General features: G+C 43.9%; 1 protein-coding gene across 4 annotated transcripts in view; it reads left to right on the top strand.

Annotated features, from left to right (window-relative positions):
• ST6GAL2 (ST6 beta-galactoside alpha-2,6-sialyltransferase 2) overlaps positions 1–25,965 on the top strand; it is a 71,187-nt gene that overhangs the window by 15,106 nt on the left and 30,116 nt on the right. For 2 of the 4 annotated variants that reach the window (XM_081069640.1, XM_081069639.1), the window contains exons 1-2: positions 10,528–10,640; positions 23,411–24,414. In XM_081069640.1, the coding sequence (XP_080925766.1) occupies positions 10,615–10,640; positions 23,411–24,414 (1,030 nt within the window). In that variant the 5' untranslated portion in view covers positions 10,528–10,614. Of the gene's footprint in view, positions 1–10,527; positions 10,641–23,410; positions 24,415–25,965 lie in introns of those variants that run through there. The other 2 variants (XM_081069642.1, XM_081069641.1) reach the window with 1 other exon arrangement.

Raw genomic sequence — 25,965 nt, 5'->3', positions numbered from 1 at the left:
CCTCCAATTCAGAGGGATTTGTGTGAGTTAGTCTTTCCCTTTTCCCCTACTTTTCTAAAAATTAAGACTTTTAGAGTGGTTTTAGGTTCACAGCAAAATTGTGCAGAACATACAGAGATTTCCCACAACCCCCCTGCCCCTACCTACATGCACAGCCTCCCCACTAAAAACGTCCCCCACCCGGGGGTACATTGGTTATGATCCATGCGCCTACATTGACACATCATCACCCAAAGTCTGTGGTTTACGTTGAGATTGAATCTTGGTGGTGTATATTGTATGGGTTTGCACAAATGTGTAGTGGTGTGTATCCATCGTTGAAGTATCATACAGACTATTTTCACTACCCTAAAAATCCACCTATTCATTCTGCCCCCCCAACCCTCCTGCAGCCACTGGTCTTTTACTGTCCCAATAGTTTAGCCTTTTCCAGAATGTCACATGGTTGGAATCATACAGTATGTAACCTTTTCAGATTGGCTTCTTTCACTTAGTGACATGTGTTTAAGTTTCCTCCATGTCTCTTCATGGCTTCATAGCTTGTTTCCTTTTAGCGCTGAGGAGTATTTCATTCTCCTAATTTGATCTCTTGATGCACCATAGTTCATTTATGCATTCATCTACTGAAGGACATCTCAGTTGCTTCCAAGTTTCTGGCAGTTGTGAATAAAGCTGCTATAAAAAGCCATGTGCAAGCTTTTATGTGGACATGAGTTTTCAGCTCCTTTGGATAACTATCAAAGAGCATGATTGCTGGGTCATAATGGTAAGAGTGTGTTTAGTTTTGTAAAAAACCGACAAACTGTCTTCCAAAGTGGCTGCCCCATTTTGCATTCTCACCAGCACTGAAATGAGACTTCTTGTTAACTCCACATCTTGGCCAGTCTTTTGTGGTATCAGTGTTCTGAATTTTGGGCATTCTGATAGGTGTGTGGTGATATCTCATGGCTATTTTAGTTTGCATTTTCCTGATGATGTATGATGTGGAACACCGTTTCATATGCATATTTGTACCATCTGTATATCTGCTTTGACATGGTGACTGTTAAGCTCTTTAGCCCATTTTTTAATCAGGTTCTTATTGTTGAGTTTTAAGAGTTCTTTGTACATTTTCAAAAACGGTCCTTTACAAGGTATGTCTTTTGTAAGTGTTTTCTTCAGTCTGTAGCTTGTTTTCTCATTCTCTTGACATTGTCTTTCAGAGAAAATTTTTTTAATTTCAATGAAGCCCAGCTTATCAGTTATTTCTTTCACGAAACATATCTAAAAAGCCTTCACTAGACGCAAAGTCTTCTGGGTTTTCTCCTATGTTATCTTTGTTAAACATACATTTTAACTTCCATGCTGAATGTCTTTTTGAAAGAAAGGGTTTATTAGGCCATTGCTAACAAGAAAAACACCAGGTCCTGGGGCAAGAAGTGTCAAACCACAGGCAGCATGGGTATGTGGAAAAGACAAGCACATCCACCATCCTGGAGCTGGAGAGAATTTTTATACATCAAGTAGTGGGGAGACAGATGTAAGTTGTTTGGAAAGAATTAACATCATCTATAGATGGGAGAAGATGAAGTGGACAGGGCTAGTTGTGGGTAAGTGCAGTCTGTAAAGAAGAAGTGTTTGCTTTTTTGGGTTGGTTATGGGCAACCGTGTGGAAAGTTCATGTGTAAGCAATAAGTGGAGGTGCCCAGGGTGCAGTGGTGCCTGGCTATTTTCTTCAGATAATGGTGGAAATAGTCACCTGGGTGTTAATCCCAAATTCCAACAGACATACAGGAATGTGAGTTTTCTTTTGTTAGCTGGTCACAGCTATTAACAGGCTAACTGTTCTATCACTTTTTCTCACTCCAATGGGTGTCGTTTAATTTAGAACACCTCAGAGTTTTTTCTTGTCATCTTCTAGGAATCTTATAGTTTTGTGTTTTACATTTAGGTCTGTGATTTTTTTCTACTTTTTGTTCTAACGAAATGGGGAAACTAACCATATTCAAGCCTTTCGTTTCCTCCTCTATAAAGAGAGAATAAATGATCTGGTTCTTTTTGACAAACAGTATTTTTAAATACCAACTCCTCATCTGTACGGGGCTCAGGGTGGCTTTTGTAGCTATTATTATTAGAACACAATACAAGAATCAGAGAACATGAAATTGGCTGCATGTCTAGCAAATTTTTCTTGACTCTTCCTTTGAGCAGTCTTCATCAATGTTTTAGTGTTTGTTTGCTGGTGCTTACCTTCTTATATAACACCGTATTCTTTGAAGTGACTTGTGGTTGGTATAATTTACAACCCAGGAGATCCTGAGAGTGCAGAAAAGTTGGGTGAAAATTCCCTGACCTCGAGTCCTCTTCAGACTCACGCACACATAATTTTAATCGGCTGCTTCTAGTCCACGTTCGGGGTTCAGCTGAACAAGCCCTCTTTGAAACGCAGTGAGCCAAGGATTCATTTCAGTCTGGCTTCCTTCCTGGCCAGCCCATCCTCTAAAAGATTATACCTGCCATGAAGTACAGCCTCCGGTTATAGAGGTAATTAAGTATTGGGGGGCAAGAAGCTGAAAGACATTGGAGTTACATAAAACTCATCCTTTATTTGCTTTTAGTAGGCTTCCTACAAATGACTGAGCCATCTTTGTCTCTAAAATTGTAGGCTTTCCTGATACACTGTTGAGGAACAGAGTTATATGTATGTTCCTGGCACAGAGTGAAGATTTCCTCAGAGAATGGAGAACACACAGCTTAAATGATTGAGAAAAAACAAGAAAAAAGAAAAACCAAGAAATGCCAACGGGAATAGACAATTAATTGTCAAGTGTCTAGATCGCTAACAGTAGAATAATGACAAAATTGTTCTGAAACTCTGGGAGCCCTGTTGCTTTTAATGAAAGCTTGAATCAGACAGTATCAAAGCAAAGGCACTTTGCAGTCAGCCTGGGTTCAGATACTTATTCTGCCACTTACAGGCTGTGTGACATTGAGGACTGGCTGAAGGACCTCAGGCCAGATTAAAATGTGGGCCCCTTATTCAAAAGTCAGGGAAAAAATACCCTTTGTGATATTAAAACCAAACACGTTTTCCTTCTCTTCCCTTTCTTCTCTCTTGTCAAGGTGTTCTTAATGTTGTTCTAAGAAAAATTAAAATTATGAGCATGCATTTTACTATTCATCTGTATATTGTGCTATGTCAGTTTTAAATGCAAATAAAAGAACATTTAACTCCTATGCAGAATCCCCGAAATTACACAATGTGTACATTGTAACTGGCACGAGCCTACCAGGTTCTTATAATTAAGTTGGCGAACTTGTTGCAATGACGTTCCTAACCATTTTTGATATCAGAGGGATCATTCATTATGAATTTGTACCAACTGGACAAACAGTTAACCAAGTTCACTATTTGGAAGTGCTGAAAAGGCTGTGTGAAAAAGTTAGACGACCTGAACTTTTTGCCAACAATTCATGGCTCTTGCATCACAACAATGCACCAGCTAACACGGCACTGTCTGTGAGGGAGTTTTTAGCCGGTAAATAAATAACTGTATTGGAACACCCTCCCTAGGCACCTGATCTGGCCCCCAATGACTTCTTTCTTTACCCAAAGATAAAGGAAATGTTGAAAGGAAGACATTTTGATGACATTCAGGACATCGAGGGTAAGACGACGATAGCTCTGATGGCCATTCCAGAAAAAGAGTTCCAAAATTGCTTTGAAGGGTGGACTAGGCGCTGTCATCGGTGCATAGCTTCCCAAGGGGAGGACTTTGAAGGTGACCATAGTGATATTCAGCAGTGAGGTCTGTAGCACTTTTTCTAGGATGAGTTCATGAACTTAATTGTCAGACCCCGTATGTCTAGGTCCTAGTGATGTCTAACGGGTTCTTGACATCACGGAGCCTCTGTTTCCTCATCATCAAATTGAGGCAATCCTATTACCTGACTCACAACTTGTTCTTATGTTTAAATGAAGCTCTGTTTATATTTACATGCTACCACACTTGGTATGTAGTCAGTCTTTATTGAAACTTCATTCTTACTCTTCTACTGAGCAAGTTTTTAAACAAGATGCCTCTATTGTTGGAAAGCAAACCTAATGCGGATGCAAACCAGAGCCATTAAATGTCACTTCTAGAATTGAGCTGGATGCCAAACAAATTTTGTAAGTCATCAATATATTTTATTTCTCTTGAAATGAGTCAGTGTTTGTACAAATGAATAAACAAATAAAATGTAGGGCCTTAAGGGTTTTGAAGAGCAAGGTAGTCTCATAAAGATTTAAGACATGGCTTCCAGTTCCACATCTCTTTACTTATGGCCACCTTACTGTCGTCTGTACCTCAGTTTCCTAATGTATCAGATTAGGAATCAGATGTCTGACATGGATACTAGAGTTTGTCACATCATGGCATTGTGTCTTACAACTAGAATGGACCTAAGATAAAAACAGACATATAACTATGTGCAATGGGGACATACACGATGGAGAGAAGAGCTACAGTAAGTTGGTTTTATCATCGCCATTGATGTTGACTGGGTGTTGACAGTCTACTAAGCACTGCAGACCTTTCTCTCTGCACAGCTAAGGCGGTTGCTCCCCAGGAGACATGCACACATGCACTGTGTGCCATGAAGAGGTTCTGTATCCACGTTTCACCCTTGTCGAAAGTCTAAGCATCTGCTTTCTGCATCCATTCCAAGGACGCTGCAAAAATAAAGGCCTCTAACTGGGCTGAAAAAACTCTGAGGCCCTGGAATTAATGCCCTTGTGTAGTCAGCGTTCTCTTGGTGGGGTGACATACATGGTGTGCTGGAGCTGGCTTGTAAAATGTCAGGAGTTTTGTGAGCCAGCTATTAAATTATATTGAAAATAAAGGTAGCACATTCTCAAAACTCATCACTTCCGAATTGTTTGGTTACTTTTTACTATTGCCTGCTGTCTTGAGGTCGTTTACATGTGCTGTATCTGTATGGTGCAAATACTATATGGTGAGGACCTTCTGCTCGTCTCTTCCTAACCCTGTGTTCAGTAACACCACACTGGTAGTTGTACTTGGCCGTGGTGAAAGTATATCATGGATATGGGCAGATGCTAAAAATCAGGTTTTCTCTCCCCATTCCTCCTTCCTACAGAACCAATTGAAAAACATTTATCAGCACATTACTGAGTAGGAATGAAATTTAGTGTAAAAGTTCCTTTTGGCAGATTTGTTAAGCTGTGGCTATTGTAGACCATTACAGAACCCACTTAGAAAGTATAAAAAGGGAAAAAGAAAAGAAGGAAATGAACATCCTTCAACATCTGTGCCTGGCAACACAATTGATTTTCATATAGAGGTCAGTTAAAATTGTTTTAAAGCCTGGCTAAGCCATGCAGTATCACCTCAGTCTTGCAGTGAAAGAAAGTGATCTGTGCTTTAATAACGTGCCTATTTTACTATAGCTAATAAGTGAAGAAACTTTTGTTTCTTAAGTATTTGAATGTAGGTGTTTGTGATTGCTTATGATCTTTTCCCTATAGAAGAGAAATTTAAATACATTTTGTAAAGGAAATCGTGTTAAAAGATATGGTAACATTTTTATAAGTATAAATAATATATTTATATTTTTTCATTCATCCGTTTATTTGTTCGTCAGACATTTAAAGTCAACTACGTCGCAGCCACTGGTCACTTAAAGATTCTACCTGAGGGAGAAATAGGTATGTGCTGCGGTAACCCAGGAAATGAACAGGGAATGTCAGAGAAGGAGGCTTCGGCTGGTTCTTAAAAGGTGACAGCTCCACGTTTCGTGTAGAGGAAACAGCCCTTGCAAAGTCTTGTAGATGCGTGCCTGGTATCGCGTGTGGTCTCCGGAGTTTAATATGTTTTGATGGATGTTGGTTTGGTGGAAGTGACAGGAATTAAGAGAATGTGGTCAGACAGGTGTCTGTGGCTAGTTTGGGTGTTCCAGCCAAGCTCCCTCCTGAGGGACCCATGGCATGCACTTGCCATTCGTACCAGCCTCTCTGGCATCCACTCATCCGGTCTCAGCCCTTTCAAGGGCATGCCATCAAACTGGAGCGTCTACGATGCAGGCTCCTGGGCCCTACCCCTCAGGTTTCATTCTGCAAGTCTGGGGTAGACCCCAGGCAGTTTCCTTTATCATCATCCTTAGAGATTCTGAGTCAGCACCAGGCACTCCTCATTGAAAAATATTATTCTGTAGTTCTGTGCGGTCTTCACCAATGAAAAGAAAGGGCACGTATGTGATAAGAATAATAGCTCTTCCTGGTTTTACACCAGTTTATGTCGTCTGTCTATCCCCACGATTACCCTGTGAGATGTTCAGAGCACTTAATTACTTTTCTTATTTTACAGTTGAGAGAACTGAGGATGGCAGAGGTTAATTAAGTAGCACCGGGCCCCAGCATTAGCAAATGGTGGACCCAGACTTCTTGGCATTCTTCGGTGCATAGTACCCATAGGGAGTACTGCCCTCTGGCCACCACGTGGTGACCTGCTCTGGGGCCAACCTCAGAAACATTGTGCCTTAAACAGAGGACCACTGATACTCCTGGAAATATTTGGATATCCATTGGAATGGTGCTACACATTTCATGTAGTAATTTTAATCTTAAGCTTCCTTGTTCTCAATTTCTGCAGGCTACTGTTCAGCCACAGAACTTTAAAATATAAAATCCGTTATCCGATGTATTTAGTATCATTAGGCTAAATATTAACAGCCAGTAGACTAGATTTCTATAGGTTTTAAGTAGTCTCTTTCCACCACTTAATGAACAGAACAAGACAGAATGGGAGAGTGAGCTTCAGCCAGGATCCCTGTATTCTCATTTGTATCAGTCTCGAACTAGTTTTGTGACCACAGGTAACATACTTTCCTTCCCCGGTGGGTTCCTTGCTAGTAAAGAGAAAAGGTGGACTCCATCTAAGTCCAGCCAGCTTTTGTTAAAGCTCCAGGGTTAGGGGTGAAAATGTAACCACTGATTACATGTTCTTTGGCTTTTCCAAGACAAATAACACGTTTACATTGTGAGCAATGAACTCAGGAGTCTATTACTATATTCATTTATTTAAGGTTTGGGAAAAATAGAAATATATTTTACCCGTCAAATTAATTAGATTTAAAATAGTTCAAGTGTTTGTTTTCTCTAGTGTTAAGTCACTTTTCCCCACTGCCCTGCTCTGCCACCATCTAGATTGGGGGTTTTCTTATATGATCTCCCTCTGTTGAATGCTTTGGTCAAAAAGTGAAGTAGAATAAAATTCCATTCATCTTGGCCTATGCTTCTCAGTTGTTTGCCCTTAGAACTGATATTTTGGCTCATTGTAGAATTGGGACTAAATTTTTTTACTAAAATGAGAAGGGCAACCAAGTGAGAAATGGTTTTTTAGCACACAATGCAGTGTAGACGGCCAGTAGCCATACACGGCTTACCTTGAACTTTACGTCCCAAGAGAACTAGAACAGTTTTTAGGGTATATTCTTTTCCTTTGACTTCAAAGTCATAGCTCTGTGCTGTTCAGAAATGAATTCCAGATATAGATTTTTATCAAACACATCTGACACTTTAAATAAATTTTAGACTGATGAATTCAGTGTTTCTGTGATAGAGATCATAAACATTTTCCTTTTTCAAAATGCAATCTGGAGAGGGTATATTTGTACTGCAGTTAATGCTGTGTAAGTCAGTGTAATATAGCTGCTGCAAACATTTGTAGAGCGAAGAAAAAAAGCTTGTATTTAAATCTTGCCAGGAGCAGAAATAACATGAGCAAAGGCACACTGGAGTGAGAGGCTACATAAAGATTAGCACTGTTTTACTACGGTGGTGCAAGTGGTGCTAGTATCTCATTTAAACCCCATGTAACATGGTATAATCACTAATAATTTCCCGTCTGAGTGTGTGCCTTGTAAGAGATGTTTGTTGAGTGAATAAATGTTGGATCAGTGATGTTTTTTTCTACTACAGAACTTTCATTGACTCAGCATGGAAATTAGATACAGATACCCTAATTGTAACGCTATTTGTATATTTACATAAGAGTCAGACATATGAATAAATGAGCGTCAATTTCATTTAATTATGAAGTATTCTTGGCTAGCACAGACGCCATGAAGACAAGTTTAGTAGTTACTTTTACTAAATTATAGAATCATGAAAGATAAGACTGTGTCGTGTTGTCCTTTTAATTGGCACCATCTGGCCCAGTGCCTGGACATTTAGTTAATGCTTAATACATATGTATTTTGTTTTGTTTTGTTGGAGTGTGTGTGCGTGTGTGACCACCAAGGGTAGGTGGGCATCTTATCTGCCACAGCTTATTGACAATTAGACAAAAGAGCTTTTTGCAGCCAGAGAGAATTTAGAGCAGAAAGGAAATGGGGCTTGGGTCAGCTGGGCTGGGGAGATAACCAGAGTACTTGTTTAGCATAGATAGTAACCAGCATTCGTCAGAATGATTTATGATTCATGGCGTCATCTCAGAGACACACAGTTTTCAGACAGCACCTTCTTTCCCCTTTGATGTGCTCTTTTCCTGTGTCATACTGGTTAGCTTCAAGTTCAAATTCCGGTCACTTAGACATGACCATGGTCTCACCCTTTTACCCCTCCTTTCATTTCTGTCCCTGACACTTCAGGAGTTGGGCTGCCCCCACTGCATAGCAGGTCTGGGTTTCCAGCGTTTGACGTTTGACGTTGCTGCCTCCTGTAAATGTTTGGTTCTGCTGACGCCCTGCAAAAGTCTGCAGTCCATCAAGGCTGGGTGGATTGGATGCTATTATTATTTTCACTTTTTTCTCTCTTCTTCCTAGTTCCAAAAATACACATCCAGAAGTCGTACTTCTAAGTTCCCATAGCTCGGTAGCTACATTTGTGAGGGAGGGTTTTTACTGAGCTCTGATAGACAGGCAGATACCCCTTGCATTTCATTTATGTCATTAGAAGTAATAAAGACGTTCAAGTTACAGTGCTTCTCACAAGTTTAATTATGATATTTCACAGAAGCCAGTGTTTCCATATCACCGTGTGTTTGTAGCATCAGTGACCAGTGGCTCAATCTTTGTAAAGTGGATCTGTTATACACCCGTTCACTCACCCCAGTTACGGTTCCAGGCTAGAGTCCTACCTGCCTGACTTCACGGCTCTTCTTCTCTCACTTGTATTGTGCTGACCCCCAAGTACCTGACTCCTCACCATCCATTGGTTCTCAGCTTACATTTTATTGTCTCCACTGGCTATCCCAGTTCCCCAATCTAAATTATGCCCTGAAGTTGCCTCATTCCTTTCCTTCCCGACATCCTTCTTGGGATAAGCACTTAAACTCTGCCAGGCACTGTTCTAGGCACTGAGGAAAGACAGGTCACCCCTGGATCTTAGGCTGCCATTGAAGGAGAAACGCAGTAAGGAAGGAGTGTACCCGGTGGTGATCAGTATCAGAAATGAGAACAAAGCCAATTAAGAGAGAGTGTTGCACTGAAAGCCTTTCTGAATAGGGCTGCAACTTCAACAAAGCAAGAAGGAAGCCAGGTCAGTTTCTAGAGGAGGGGTGCTCCAGACAGAAGGAAGGGCCTGTGCATACAGCCTGCAGAGGCAGCAGGGGCTGGGCGGAGGGAGTGAGGGTGAGGGGAAGTAGTGGGAAATGAGGTCAGAGAGATGGGCAGGGACACTCCATGCAGAGTCTTGGGAGACCAAGACCGTACATGTCTTATGTGAGGGAAGAAGGAAGGAGAGAGCAGGGGACTGGCAGCATTAAATCCTCATTTTAAATGTTCCATTCACTCTGCTGCCTGGAGCGTCTGCAGAGAACAGGCAGGGTGGAAGTAGGGTGACCTGTTCTGAGGTTATCCCACTAGTGCAGGTTACAAGGGGCTAGGGCCACACTGGGGCACCGGGGAACGCAACCAGTTGTGTGAGTTTAAATATATTTTAGAGGCAGGGCTGGCATGGTCAAGTTAGGCCTGGTAGTTGAGATTAGATATAGGTTTAATTGGAAAGAAGAATCAAAATGACAAAGTATTCAACCTGGGCAGCTGAGTGAACATTCATGCTGTTTACTGGATAGGGCAGTCTAACGAGAAACAGAGAATAACAAATGTTTTCTGTGGACATGTGAAGTTCAAGATTCCCAGAACACTTTGAAGTGGACACATCACACAAGCATTTAGTTAAATGGATCTGCAGTTCAGGGGAGAAACCAAGGCTGTGGCTATAAATGTAGAAGGCATCAGTAGACAGAAAACAGCACAATTATAGCCAGACATTTATGTAATAGGTGTATATTTTCGGTCCACATCCCAATTGTTCAATGAATGCAATTTTATCTAAATTCAACTTAGTCTGTATTTTTGAGACCCCATTCTACTAAGTACTGGAAAATTTAACTGCCAATTCAGCCAACATTTTTAGGTTGATTAAATTAAATGAAGTTGACACAAATACTTCGGTCCTCTGTTCCCATCTAGCTCCTGGAGCTTAGATAGCCTCGTGACATCAGGGGCATTGTCTAGTCCTCAGCATCCGTGTACATGCGTGTTGTACTGCTGTCCTGCTGCTGGGTTACCTGCCTGCTTTCCCGCCTTGTAGTGGACACACATGCTTCCCTCCACTGCCTCCCTACTCCAATGCCTTGCCTGCAAATCTTCTTTAGGTATGTGGATTCTCTCTGTTTGGGGGGCCACATTGTGTTTCAATTCCATGCTATTCTGGGCACAGAAAACGGGGACTCACACAGTCATCACTGTGCTACCATTGCCACACAGGTGGAGAACTCCTACAAGACCTTCACCGCCCAAGGTTCGAGGTGCAGAGTGCTGCAAGATCCCCTCTAAGTTCAGTCCCTACACTTACCTAGGGTGCTGTGTCCTCTTCCTGCTGGTGTTAACCCCTTGGGTTTGGATGTTGTAGGACGTCACACCCTCTTCAGAGGCCCTTACCAATATTTATTTTTTCTGTTTCAATTCCCACTCTCCTTTCCATCAGCCCAGAGATAGTTTTTACCTTCCCTTAGGCAAGAGAAAACTGGCTTAACAAGTAGTATTCTTCCCAATTTTTGTGCTCTCTTCCTCACTCCTTATACACACCTTTTGGATTTAAAAGCCAAGAATTGACATAACTGATTTCTGGTTCCTTTGTGACAATTATCCTTTGGGCACAATAGGTCTTATGTTTATCCCTGTGAGTGAAGAGAGGTCATGGGGTAAAGGAATGTGGTGAAAAAAAATCAATTACGACTGCACAATATGCTGCAAGATTTGTATACTTAATTTCTGTCTTTTCCGCGTCACTGTAAGCTCACAGAGGGGCGAAGTTACATTTCATTTGCTCAGCATTGTATACCTAAACCCCAAATATCTAGAACTTATGAATGAATATAGTAATGGGGAGTGTGTCACGGCGGGTCAGCACTGTGCTCATGGACACGTGCACACAGATACAGAAAACTTTGTGTGCCGCTGTTCACGTGCGAGCTGTGCCTCAGTGACTGGCCATGCCTGGGGTTTGTTGGCAATTAGAAGATATTATAAGGGGAGCTAATCCTCAGAGTTAGAAACTTCAAAAATTATTTCGTAATCTGACAACTTTTTACTGGCTTTCAAAAATGAAAACTGGAGACACATACTAGTGAGAAAACATCTGAACTATGTCTGGGTCACTCTAAAGCCCGCTGGGGAGTCTGATTCTTGAGTCTCACCCCAACTGCTCAGATTTTTCCACAAGGGGAGCTCTATGGATAGAGAAGGACAATCAGCTTTGAAATATCAGATGGCAGAGTGGGAAACTCCACACTGAGAAATTTCTTTGAAGTCTCATCGTTTATATGAAATCTTCAAGTTGATTTTATATTTGTCTCCATAATACAGAGGGTGCAAAAAAATGTATACACATTTTAAGAAAGGAAAACACTGTGTTAAAATTGTAATACTCAATATATACTGATAATAAAAGATGAATACAAGTCACGTTTGACGTCTGCAATGACAAGAGGTGCTCAAAGTGGTTACCGTCAGCGTCCAGACACTTCTGATTATGGCGAACACTGTTTGGTAGACTTCTGTGGCGAGCGTGTAACCTGTTTCAACACCACAGCAGAAGAGCAGGACCTGTTGCTGAGCGAGGCCTCCGGGATCTTCCCTTGTGCACATCACACACAGTGCCATGCGTCTCAAACTTACCACAAATGCGTGCAGTTGTTAGGCGTGTTGGAAGTTCTGTTGCACACTCATCCTCCATTGTCATCATACTTCCACAATGTTCTCGAATTTCAAACACCACTTCAAAATGGCCTTGTGCTCCTCAAATGACAACCATGCTTCCGCCATTTTTTTTGACTGTCTTGCCTGTTGCATGGTGACGCTAGCCTAGCATTCATATGATTAATGCCATGTTTTGAGCGAACGCCATACTACATATTGCTACTGTAGTTCAACTTTGAAAAGTAATATATAGATAACATCTCTTAAAATGTGTATATATATATTTGGCACATATGTGTATATGTGTTTTAATATAAAAATTAATGTGCTTTTCCCATCCCAAGTCTTCTATTACAGTTACCACCCCAGGAAGACATGGTTGGCTTATCCTCTTACTTCCGTGGCATATGTAAGGAACATAGTGTTAAGTCATTTAACAAATTGGTATTTTATTTTAATAAGGTCTTAAAAGTTCCATCCTTAAAACCAAACCTAAAGAGTGTAAAGGCTGCATTACTACAATCACTGCTACCACCTTTACTTTCTCAGAAGAATGTTCACCTGTCTACGACTTTCCCTGGTACCTGTCCATCTGCCCAGGTGATTTTCATGTGTACCAGGAGAACCTTTTTATTTACACTTATTTTATGAAACAAAAAATCAACTAAGATTATTTCGACATAATAATTCAATCTAAATATTGACAATTTCTCATGTCATGAAACCTGAATGAATTTGTAGGCCATCTAAATTTAGAATATTCTTACTAATGCATTTCTTTTCCTTGTCTATTTTTCACAACCCTGGGAGATAAGAAGAGCAAACACTCCCACTGCACACTCATTTTGACTGCCTACAATTATACCAGGTACTATCCAAGCTCCAGCACTTTTAAATAACCTCACTCTGACTCATGTTTCTTATCCATAAAATGGCTTCCCCTTAGTTCCCAGATCATAGAATTTGAGGAACACTGAGGTAACTATTCAGCGCCATAGTTGGTGCTATGGTCAGATAGATGGAGGTTAAAATATTAGGTGTATTCCTGATAAAGTCATGCATAACTTGTGGCCTCGCTGTGAGAACAAACTAGATTGCCAATCTCCCCTTTCCTTCCCCAGACACCCAAATCTAGACTTTCGGCCAACTCAGTTGGATCTACAGGGATGCGTGCCGTGATGGTTATCTCCCAGTAGACTGGGGACTCCTTTTCCGTGAAAAGGATTAAGAGGTGGAGCAGAGGCCGGGTGTGTTACTCTGGAGACATCCCTCAATATGGAAACACTAGGAGAGACTCTGTCTTCCCAGCCAGTTAGGGGTAAACAAGATGGCACCACATAAGTGCTTAGCAAAGAGACTACAACCACTCAGCGTAGATGATATTTTTAGGTACTTATTATTGATGGTTGTAACAGTAAATACTTTATTTGCCTTTTCTCATGTAAAATATGTTGTTCTGTAAAGACCCTTTAAGATCACGATTACCTTCATTTTATGGAAGTTGAAGTTGAGGCTCCAACAGGTAAAGTAACGTTTCCAGATTCACATGGGTAGTAAGAGTCAGGGCCAGAACCCTGTTCTACTGTAAGCTCGATGCTCTCTGCTTTCATAAGTCATTGTAACTCGGAGAATGTTGTCACATGAACGTTTTAACCAAAGCCGGGATTCAGTGTAAAATGTTAGATTTATATTTTCTGCTACTGTGTTAGCAGGAAGTATTACCTGAAGAGATTAGGAAACAAATGTAAATATTAACACAATTAATGGTTTCTCTTTCTTATTTTTACAACTTTTGTTATAAATTTGTAATACTACTTTAAATTTTGTAACACTACTTTAAATCTGTGTAAAATAGAGAAAGTAATATATTAAGTGAGTTTCTATCCCATATTTCATACCAGTTAGTATTTTGCCACATTGATTTGGATCTTTTCTTTATAAGAAGAGAAATATTTTAGCAATGATGCAGGCATCCACCCTTCCTTCCACTCATCCAAATCTCTTTCCTCCCTCCTCAAAGGTGGCTTACTGGCTGTGCTGATGATTTAAATTTTTACCAGAATCATAAATGGTATGATTCTGTGGGTTGGTTCTGCAGGTTCTCTTTCCCTGAGCATTACATTTGAGATTTACCCCTGATCGATGGATACGGAGCTAAAGCATTAGCCTTTTCCTTCTTCTTTCTTCCTCCCCCTCCTTCCGTCTTCCTCCTCCTCACATAAAACACTTTCTAACAGAGAAACCAGTGCTACATGGAGCCTCAAGTGTTCTGAAAGCAGGAAAACAGTTCTCCTGTTCCCTGGGTTCTTCTCAAAGACCTTTCTGTCTGGACTAAAGAGAGATTTTGCAATTCGAATCTATATTGTACTTTCAGTTCACTCTTTGGTTTTTCATAATTTAAATTTTAATTTCCCCAAGAACTTAATTCCATTCCTCAAGGGCAAAGCATCATGTAATATATGTGTATTCAGCTTTATACTAGACTTAATAAATATTTGTTGAATTATAGAAGCATAAATTATAGTAAGCTGATAAACACAATGAAGCCATTAGAAGATACTTATCAGAAATTCAGTCCACTACAGGTTTACTTTTTATGATTGAAACACCAGAGAGAGGTCTTTATTCAGATAGGATTTACCTAGTACTTACTAGCCTGAGTCAGGTGTGGATGTCTGTCTAAATCAGGGCATGTCAGTCCAAGGTCATTGAAAGAGAGGGATGCCTTCTGGAACCCTGTTAAGTGTATATACCCATGTGGTGAAATCCATGCTGATTTTACCACTTTTTTACTTTTACAGAATTTCAAAAGCTGGACAGAAAGGTCATATTTATTGAGCTCTAAGTTTGGGCACCAGCCCAGTATATCACAAGCACTGATGATCTGGGCAGTGTTATGACTCACATTGGGTGGAGAAACTGAGGCTCAAAGGATTTACCCAAAATCACACAGCCGGCAAGGGTCTGAATAGGCTGTCTGACCGTAGGGCTTTCTGGTCAATTGCACATGGCCTTTAGTCCTCCTAATGCGTAGGCATCTGTCTCACTTTATAGGCCCCGTGTGTAGGCCAGGGCTGGTGACCCCCACTTGACACCTCAGTGGTGCCGTACTCCGTCCCCATCATGGCTACCCACTGCCAACCCACACTGATGCTCGCTGCCCCTTGGGCTATGACACACAGGCATGCTTCTTCTCAGAAAGCGTGGCTTCTGTTAATACACAGGCCTCCTGATAAGAGCCCCCTGCCAGCTACCATGACGCCTATTTACATTTGAGGAATCAGAGTAAAACTTTCAAATCTCAGTGGCAGGTATAAAGCCTTCCATCTTTTTGACTACCGGCTATCAACGTGGAAGCTAATTTACAGCTTCAATCATGAGCCTTGGCACATTATTGGTATAGAGTGTAAATATTTGAATGCTAATTATCGTACAACAAACAGGCCACTGTGTCCAAAGCAGACGGGTGCTGTTTCCGGAAGCTGGCAGATCCTAGCTCGAAGGCAGCTGTGTTGTCTCTGCACAACCAATAATAGATGTCTGGAATCAGTCCCGCCTCCCCCTGCCCCAACAGCACCTGCCACCTCATTGTACAAAGGTTTGAAAGCTAAAAGCTACCCAGAGTGGCTCACATATGTAAGTCTGTCTTTTAAACTATTTTCCATCTGCCTTGCCACTCAAGCAAAAACCTTGTATTGCTGAAATCGTTTGCCCAGAAATTAATCCATCATCTTAATAAGTGCGGCCCACCCTGGTCCAGCCTCAGCCCATCACTCGTGGTCGCCAGCCAGTGTACCATATTCTCCGTATTCTCATCCCAGGCACACTTGGCTCAGGTATTCCACTGGCTGGAAGTGACTGACTCCCTTCCACACCAATCAGTCCTTCAATGTCCAACTCCAGACTCCCTCCTCTCTGACGCACTCCAGGATTACTTGAATGGCTCCTCTGCACGTTCACCCTCTGTCTAGGAATACAGAATCAAAGCATTCAGAATCATTTTAATATTCCTTCCTCCTTGAAATCATGGGCCTTCACTGACAGCCGTAGTTTCAGAGAACTGGCAGGTCATTCTACTGACTGAATGCTGAGCACAGGGAGGTATGGTTTCTAGATCCTGAGGCCTAACTAGGAAGATCAGTTTCTCCAGTGAACAAAAACACCGATAATAGGGGAACTGGGATGTTGGGGGGGGGGTCACTTGGTCCAGTCAACTTAAAGAGCGAGACTGAAATTCAACATCATGCTTTGTGACAGAGAGAAGAAAAATCTCAATACAATTTTGTGTGGTGCAACGTCTTCTTGGCTTTGTGATATAGTCTTGCAAAAAGATGGGGTTTGTGGAACAATGTATAGGAAGGGGACCACTTAGAGCTTCAGTTTCTTCATATGCTGAATGATAATCATACTGTTTAAGGGATTTGTTGTAAAGGTTTAACTGAGAATGGAGAATGAGACTATACGTGAGGTGCTCGCCATAGTGACTCGCACATAGTAGGCATCTGACAAGTGGCAGCATCTGATAGGCCTGCTGCTAGCTCCTCCCTGACTACTGCTATGACATGATACTAGCCTAACCATTTGACAACTGGCCGCATTTGCTGGGAGCCACCACAATGGCCCGGGAAGCACAGCAAGCATTATATTCCCTGCCCCTGAACCCAGCCAAGAGCCCCGACCAGCCCTGTCCCACTTATTTTACTGCATTAATCCCGCTCATTCATTTCATTTACTTCAGAAGCACGAATGGGAGCCTCCCATGACACAACCTACTTTGTTTTCTGGGAATCTGAGTAAGATGTGGTTCCACCTTCCAGTAACTCACACGCTTCCAACTGAGCTCCAACATCCAAATTTTAAATGAACCGGAAGCCCTGGCACACGTTTTTTAAATTTATGCCTTTGCTAAGTGAGCTCACTCGAGTCTGCCAGCCCAAGCAATGTCCTTCCTTGCACAGGAGGTTGCTGCATCCATTCTGGAGTCAAGTGGTTCCCGGTCACAGGGAGACCTGCCCGGCGCCTGTAGGAGTTCTGCACACACAGGGCTCGCAGCACAGGAGCGAGGCTGTCCTACCACCCAGCTCCACTAGACCCAGGCTGACCTTTTTCTTTCCGTCCTACTGGACCTTAGCTTAAAAGTGGGCTGGGACTAGAGAAGGAATGAATTAGGGAGTGGACCCTTAGTGTCATGCATGTAGCAGTCTGGAGGCTTTCTTTCTTTTATAAAAAATGAAAAAAAAGAAAGGGGGTCATTTTTTAAAAGGAACCTATGAGGTTGTAGAGAGAGAGAAGAATCCCAGCTGGGGGTGGTACCTTCCTCTTTTCTGCAGACGAGTGGTTTCTTGGATATGCGACAAGAGCTAATTTTAGAAAAATGGTTCTTGAAAGAAAATAACTCCTGAAGGCTATTAAGATACAAGAGTGTCTCACTATCACTCACACACTAAATCTTCTTTATTATCTCGATGTTAAAATAAAGACGTAGATTTAAGATCAGTTCAGACAACTTCTATAGAAAAAGAACATGTGTGTTTCTCACAGCAACAGAAAAGGTGGCCAAATGGCCATTGTAGCAGACACTTAAAGTGTGTTAAAAAAGTTACTCTCCATTCAAGAAAACTGGTGATCAAAGTGTGTCAACCTCAGGGCTTATTAGGGGACACCATTAAAGTGGCAAAGCCCAGAATGAACTTCTCTTTATCCTTGAATAAAATAAGAATGTGGCTGTATTTGCCCTAAAGTGCGTTGTAATGTTCATCTGTGGTAGTGCTTACAATTCAAAATTTCATCTGACAACTTTTAATAAATTATGGAAAATGTGACTTTCTGAACCATCTGAAGGAGAATTTAAACACTCTTTTGTACTATTTTGAATATGCACGTGGAAATGTGATTCATTTCTTTGTTTGAGAATTAGTTTCCAAGATATGGGTACCAAAGGTCCTAAGCAGGTAGAACAATAAAATTAGTTTCTAGTAGTAGGTCATTTTAAAAATTCTGCCTGTAATCACAGCCTTCGTGTTGCCATGCAGATTTCCTAGAGGCTGGGCTAGAGAGGCAGTGCACAGCGGCAGAAGGGTGGGAATGGAGAAATGCAGTTCAAATGGGCAGAGAACGTCCACTTGGAATGTAGACCTTAGTATGACCAGGTAATAATGTTAGATTCACCATGGCACAGGAAAGAAAGCCACACCACACAACCTGCATATAGCATTGCCAGTATCTTTCCGGGGGGAACCTGGGAAGAGCTCAGCCACGGCAGCCGCTTACACCATCCCCGACAAAGCACATGTGGACGTTTGATTAGGGAGTGCTTTTTCATCGGTGGCTGGGGACAGGTGATTTCCCTGATGTGCCACTTACGCGTCCCGGATGCGATTTATGTCATGCAGCTAATGGTGTGATACAGCAGACACCATGTTGTTTAAGTTGTGTCATTATAATATTTCAGATGTATTAGAGAAAAAAATGTGTGTTTTTCATTTTTTTATGTCCTATTGCTTAGCCAAACATTTCTTCCTATTAGATTCTATGGTCGTTTTAAAGAAAGAATGATCCAAGGCTGTGACATTCAGGATGTCCTCCATCTCTCTCTAACCTGGATTTTTAACTAATATGTTGCTGATGGGGACCCAGTACACATACAAAGATTCCTGTAGCATTTTGCTAGCAGAGGATTTACTGTTGCTTTGAGATTTAATCCTTGCACAATGTTCCCTTAATTGGCAGCAGCAGGTTTGCAGTGACAGAAGTTGCAGAGAAGGCTTTGGGATTATTAAATGTTGAAGCCTAATCATGAGTTGAGGCGGGTCCCACTCCTTTCTGTGATTACTGTGCACGAGGGGCCACATAGTCTTACCTAATGAGAACTCCTCATTCTTGGCGTCCTGATACTTATTCCTTCCACGATGCTCGGAGAGCTTCACAAACCCCGCTCTTTCTACCCCTCAGCTTCCTAGGCAGAGAGGACAAAATGTGTCCCAGGGTCCTGGCTCAGCGGCAGCCCCCTCTACACAAATAGGCTTTCCCTTTACTTTCTTTGTGTCCACAGACTTCCTTTTATCCTTCTCCCTCCCTTTCATGTCTGTCATCTCCCCATAGGGGGAGAAAGGACTGCATGTCTTCAGCTGGGAATTAGGCATTTCTGTATAATAAAGTCTGTACGTCTGATACTCTGAATCCTGACATGAAGTTCATGGGTTTCCTTTGAGCTCCAGTTCCATGGCTCCTCGACTCTGCTGCACCGAGACAACTGAGGGTCATCTGGTGTGAAAGGTACTGGTCCCCAACGCCAATCCCTGAGGCCAGAGGTTTCTAGTTCCTCCCCAACAACTAATGCTTCCTGTTCCTTGTTTCACCTAGTGCAACTCTACACACACCTCACCTTTTGACTTTGTGTTTTGAAAATGGCCTCTGAAGCAAATGCTGAAGTAAGAAGCCTCCATTTTCCATTCTTTAGTAATCCCCCAGAATAAGCCCCCAGAGCTGTTGCATGGCAGCCAGGAAAAGACGATTTCCACCAGAATCAGAAAGATTGGGCATTACTGCCTTTTAAATTAGCTACTACAGTCTTGTAGTAGCTAGACGATTTGGACATAACGATTTGTTTGGTCTTTGTCCTGGGTTTCTGGCATGAAGATTCTAAACCCCTGGGGATTTCCTGAGTGATAGGAGTGTCTTCGTTATGTTAATGAAGTGAGTCCTAGTGGGTCCCTAGGTAGCTACAGGATGGAGGCTAGTCACTGGAATGATTAGATGTGGGGGACTTTGGGCCAGCCTGACCTCTGGGGAGAGGCGGGGTACTGGAGATTGAATTCAGTCACATGGCCAGTGATTCAGTCAGTCATGCCTGTGTAATGGAACCCCGATGAAAACTGTGGATGACAAGATTCTGTGGAGCTTCCTGGTTGGTGAACACATCGATGGCCTGAAACCTCAGGGCACGGATATGAATTCTGCATTTGGGACCCTTTCCCCCCTTCCCCCCCACACACAACCTCCAACCTCATGTATCTCTTACAAAGAAACTGTAATCATCAATAAAATGCTTTCCTGGGTTCTGTTAGTTGAGCAACTTATCGAACCTGAGGGGTAGCGTGAGAACCTCCCAAATGGTGAGAAATGCAGGTGGCCTGGGGATACCAATTAAGGCTGGTGTTGGGAGTGGGGCAGTCTTGTGGGACTGTGCTGATTCCAGTGACGACGAGGGTCAGAATTGTATTGCAGTGTGCTCGATTGGGTGGAAGCAGAATAACTATTATGAAGGTCACTTCTTTGATTTCTCATAGAAATGTTGAAATACTGGAAAGTTCTAGATCTTCAGGTTGGGCATTACAGTTTGAAGCACTGTCTCCCTAGTGGATAGGTTTAGAAGGACTACTTAGCAGACGCTACTCAAAGTGTGACCCCAGACAGTGCAGGCCTGCAAACTGAATTACCAGTTCCTGACTGAGACATGTTTCAGAATTGACCCTAAGTATTTAGAAACGTTTACAGCCATTAGATATTGCCAAGACATTCAGGAATGGAAATATAAAAGTATCAGATTGTGACAATTTGTGAAAAAAAAAGTGATCCTTCACCACAGATGGTTCAAGGTTTATTTAGAAAATACAGCTTCAGTTGGGATGATCAGATGGAATCAGAAATTAGTGTTAAAAGTGTGAACCCCAGAGTCAAGCAGATGGGTCTGTACACAATAGCTGCTACTTGCTGTCTCTGTGGCTTCGGGCAAGTTACTTAACTTCTCTGGGCTTCAGTTTCCTCATCTAAAAAATGGACATAGCAGTATTTCCTACCTTAGTAGGTTCTGGGAAGAGCAAATAAGATAATCCAGGAAAAAAAGTGCTAAGCACGGGGTGTTGTACATGGAAAGTTAACTACTGGTATTTCTTCCGTGTTCATTTCTTGGCATCGGTGTCTCTAGCTTGGTGAAAGCATGTGCTATGTATGTGTGTGATTTATGACTGATTATGACATCTACAGCCTTGCTTTCATGTGAACACAAGGTAAAGCAAACGCTTTTGGAAAAGGCACACTCTATGTATTTAAACAAAAGTTGCTTTTCATATAATCCCTGTGAGAGGCTGTCCTTTATCTCAAGGATGCCACAATTGTTGGAAGTATTTTGGGCACTTCTCATTTGTCATCACGATTAGAGGCTGTTCCAAGGATCTATTCTCAATATTTACCAAATCACCTCGAAAGTCAGTGACTTAGAACAACAATCTATCATTGTCACTCATGGTTCTGTGGGCTGACTGGCTTGGCTGGGTTCTTAACGTGGGGTCTTCCATTGGGTGTAGTCAGAGGTTGGCTGGGGCTGGAATCATCGGAAAGCTCACCTGGACTGGCTGTCACTCTTCATGTTTGGTGCTGGGACAGAGATGGCTGGAACAGTTCAGGGCCGACTGGGCATCTCAGTCCATGTGGCCTTTGCACATGGCTAGTTTGGGCTTCCTCACTGCACAGTAGAGTCAGGTTACAGAGAAGTCTTTCTCGGTGGCTGGCTTCCCCCAGAGTGAGCTTTCTAAGAGGCAGGAAGTGGAATCGGCTGGACCTGGACCTGATCACTGACCAAAGTAGTCATGTGCCCCCCACTCCACTTACTCAAGTGGAGGATACAGAGACCCCATCTCTCCATACGAAGAGGGTCAGAGAATCTGTATCCATCTTTAACTGTCTACAGAGCCCCAAGGCACAGGCGGTTTTCTTATTTGGCGTGGCTGCATTGACATAGGTGTCACTCATTTTGATTTCAGTTCTTATGTGAGTTTAAAACCCCAACGCTGCGTTACATTATGGCCATGCCTCATGTGCCTCAGTGGTGTAGTAGCCGGTAGCCTACGCTCTAGAAGGACTAGATGAGTCCTGATTTCCCCATGAGCTCCTCCATCAGACCCTTTCTGAGTGTCAGACCTCTACTGATGACCTCCTCCTGCCGCTCCTCGCAGCCCCTGCCTTACCTGCTACAAAATTGTCTCCTGAAAGCCCATGCAAGCAGCACATCATGCCTTTGCTCAGAGAACTTCCTGCCTCCCATTTCTCATACAGCCCAGACATCCACCACTGGGGGGCCCCCACGGCTGAAAGGGCATATAGCTTTCCAGTTGTTTTCCCCAAATGGTCTCCCTGCTTCTTCCAACAGCATCACTCGAACACACATCCACACATGCCTGCAGACCCCAACATGCACACACACAGGCTCACCTCATTCTTTCAATTCATATTGATTCAGTCTGCCTGTGCTGGGTGCTTTGCTCAGCTTTACTAAAGTTCCAGCAAGCTCAATTATTATTCCACAAACGTGCTTTATGTTTTTGCCTTTCTGGGGTTTGGCTTACATACCTGAAGTTTAGGTGCATTGCTTATTAATGTTTTATTGTTTCCCTTAGTACTAAGCACTGTGCTACCCAAGTATCAATATAGCAATAAACATGGTTTGGAATACTGTATGGAGGAGAGTTTCCTTCTCTCTTACATTCTATCTCATAGGTACTTTTCATGTCTGCTGCCTTTGTCACCCTTTCTCTGTTGGGGGTTCATCGAGAATCAGCAAGCTCTCTCCTCATCTCCTCCGTTATTTAACATTTTAACAGACTTTCCTCGCATTCCCTCAGAGATTCCTGGGGAGGGTGAAGTAATTTGGGGCACTGCTGAAGTCCACAGACTCACTGGCATCACCTCCCCCTGCGGCAGGACCACCATAGATGGGCCTCTGGTGTGTTCTAGGCAGCCTCCCAGGCCTAGGGAAACCAAGAGAATCCGATATGATTGTCACCCCTTAGAAATACACAGAAGTGCATTTTGGTCGCCTCATAATCAGCAAAGAGATGGCAAACTCTGCTTAATTTTCCTGCTGTGCTTTACCACACTGGCATTCTATAAACCCAACTTCAGGGAGAGGTCGTTGGGATGGCCCCCATTAAGCAACTGTCAAGGTGGGGAAGCAGACTTGTCACTGAGTGACCTGGAGAGTGGTTACAAACATACACCCACTGCACCTCCTCTCTCCCAAGACTCTCAGCTGCGATGGTGGAGCCCGCTTGCAGAAGTTGGGCGTCAGGGGAGCTATGACCCCTTAATTTAGCCAACGCTCCCAACTGATCCTGGTTTCTGATGACACTCCTAACCCTTCCTTACAGAAACACTGCAATAAACTGTCCCCAGAGATGTCTGCGCAGGTATTCCACGTTGGCTAACTGTAGACCTCGATGTTTTTCAGGTTCATCCCGCCCGCCACTGCTTCAGGACGCGGTGCTTGGGGACCACTGAGACCTGCCATGAAACCGCACTTGAAGCAATGGAGACGACGAATGCTCTGCGGGATATTTGTTTGGGGGCTGCTCTTCGTGGTGATTTTCGTTTACTTCACCGACAGCAACCCTGCTGAGCCTGCGCCCAGCTCCTTCTCCTTCCTGGAGACTAGGAGGCTCTTGCCCATGCAGGGGAAGCAGAGGGCCATCATGGGCGCCATGCAGGAGCCCTCCTTGCCCGAAAGCGTGAACGCACATGAAGGACTGCTCCACGGACACCTGTCTGGCCCCTTCCTCCCAGGGCCGCGCGACCTGCAGAAATGGGCCCAGGTGCAGGATGGGTTTGAAAATGAAGAAGAGTTCTTGTCATCCCCGATCGGGAGAAAATCTCAGAGCGCTTTCTACCCGGAGGACGACGACTACTCTTTTGCCGCTGGTCAGCCAGGTCCCCACAGCCACACTCAGGCCACGCTGGGGTCTCTTTCCCGCGGGGACCCAGGCCGGTGGGAGGGAATGTCGCCAGCCCACCAGGCCCGGAGAAGACCGGTGCGGAAAGGGCAGCGGCGCCAGGGAAGGAGCCACGTGTTGGAGGAGGACGGCGACGGGGACACGCTGTCCTCCTCCATGTCCAGGGCCTTCCTGCACCGGCTCTGGAAGGGGAACGTCTCCTCCAAGATGCTCACCCCACGCCTGCAGAAGGCGATGAAGGACTACCTGAGCGCCAACAAGCACGGCGTGCGCTTCCGCGGGCCACGCGCGGCGGGGCGCAGCCGGGCGGCCCTGCTGTGCGCGCTGCGGCGCCGGGTGCGGGTGCGCACGCTGGACGGCACCGAGCCGCCCTTCTCGGCGCTGGGCTGGCGGGCGCTGGTCCCCGCCGTGCCGCTCGGCCAGCTGCACCCGCGCGGCCTGCGCAGCTGCGCGGTCGTCATGTCTGCGGGCGCCATCCTCAACTCCTCCCTGGGGGAGGAGATAGGTGGGTGTCATCTTGGGGTCTCCGGTCACAGCCCCGGCCTCGGCGCCTAGCTGCCGGCTGGCTCTTTTCCCCCTGCCTTTGGGTCCCACTGTCGGCCGATGGGGCCCAGCACTGGATGTTTCGGACGTTAGCTGGAGAGTGCTTTTCCCTCGCTGGGACAGAAGGAGCCTCTTTGGGACCCGACAGAGGAATTCTGTGATGCGATTTTAGACCCCAGGAGTTCTCCACGTAGCTGGGTTCCCGGGGGGTGGAAGGCCCGCGCCCGCCTGTTGTAGCCTCAGTGCTCTCTCACTGCTGCTGTCTCGGGCTTCCTCTCCCTTAGAAACTGTGTTCTGACTCGGTGGGCTCCCAGCCTGGCCCACAAAAGCCTGAGAAACCCATAATGTGGTTAGAATGATGGGAGAGAAAACAGGAGGATGAGAAAGGAAAGCAGAACTCACCCCGGAGCAAAGACAGGGCTGTCAGCTCCAAAGAGAAGTATGCATGATGGTGACTATAGATAGTTCAGGGGCCAAATGGACGTGGGCTTTGCGGAGAGCCCGACTGCTGTCGAAAACAGTATTCCTGTCGCAACTGTGAGTTCTGACCTCCTCCCGTTGGCACAAATCCAACTTTGGGTCATGACCAGTGCACCTAGCAGGGACTATTTAAGACGGTAAATAGCACAGCCACACCCAGGGTCCCATCTTCCCTTCGGAACTCTGTCAAGAGCCCTGGGGCATATTTGTTTCATAGTTTTCATATCAGGCCTCTCCAGAGAAACAGACAGATGGGATGTTACTGTGTTTCCCCGAACATAAGACCATGTCTTAATATTAAGTTTTGCTCCAAAAGACACATTAGGGCTTATTATGTTCAGGGGACGTCCTCCTGAAAAATCATGCTAGGGCTTATTTTCCGGTTAGGTCTTATTTTCGGGGAAACGCTGTATATGTAGAGAGAAAGAGATTTATTTTAAGGACTTGCTCCTGTGACTGTGAAGACTGGCAATTCTGAAATTTGTAGGGCAACCATGTAGGCTGGAAACTCAGGTAAGAGTTGCTATCCGTAGCCTGAAATCTGCAGAATAGGGTGGCAGGTGGAAAATTCAGGGAGAGTTTCTCTGTTGCAGTCTAGATACAGAATTCCTTCTTCCTCAGGAAACTTCAGTCTTTGCTTTAAGGCCTCAGACTTCCCTCTGTGCCCAGGCTAATTCTATTGCTGCACCAGTGAGCAAGCAGCTTGGCCCTTTAGGCACATTAATTCATTTAACAAATAGGTATTTAGGACTTACTGTGTGCCAGCTTCTGTACTAGGTGCCATGGGAATGGATGTGAATTAGATACAGCCTTGGCCTCAAGTCCAGATGTAAAGCTACCAGGTCTAATGCCTTCTTACAATAGACATTGTTACTCATAACTAATCTGGAAGTGACATTCAGGGGCCACCACCCATTTGTTAGAAAGAAATAACCCTTGTTTCCTGGATCCATTGGTCGTTCTAGGTCCTTGAGGAGAGCCATCCAGAAAGGTGGGTGGTGCCATTGTGATGAGGCTTCACAACCCTGACCTT

This window comes from Rhinolophus hipposideros (genome assembly GCF_964194185.1).
Source record: "Rhinolophus hipposideros genome assembly, chromosome: 12".
Classification (NCBI taxonomy): Eukaryota; Metazoa; Chordata; class Mammalia; order Chiroptera; family Rhinolophidae; genus Rhinolophus; species Rhinolophus hipposideros.
The sequence above is the reverse complement of the archived record's forward strand: the minus strand, read 5'-3'. Positions and strand labels throughout refer to the sequence as shown.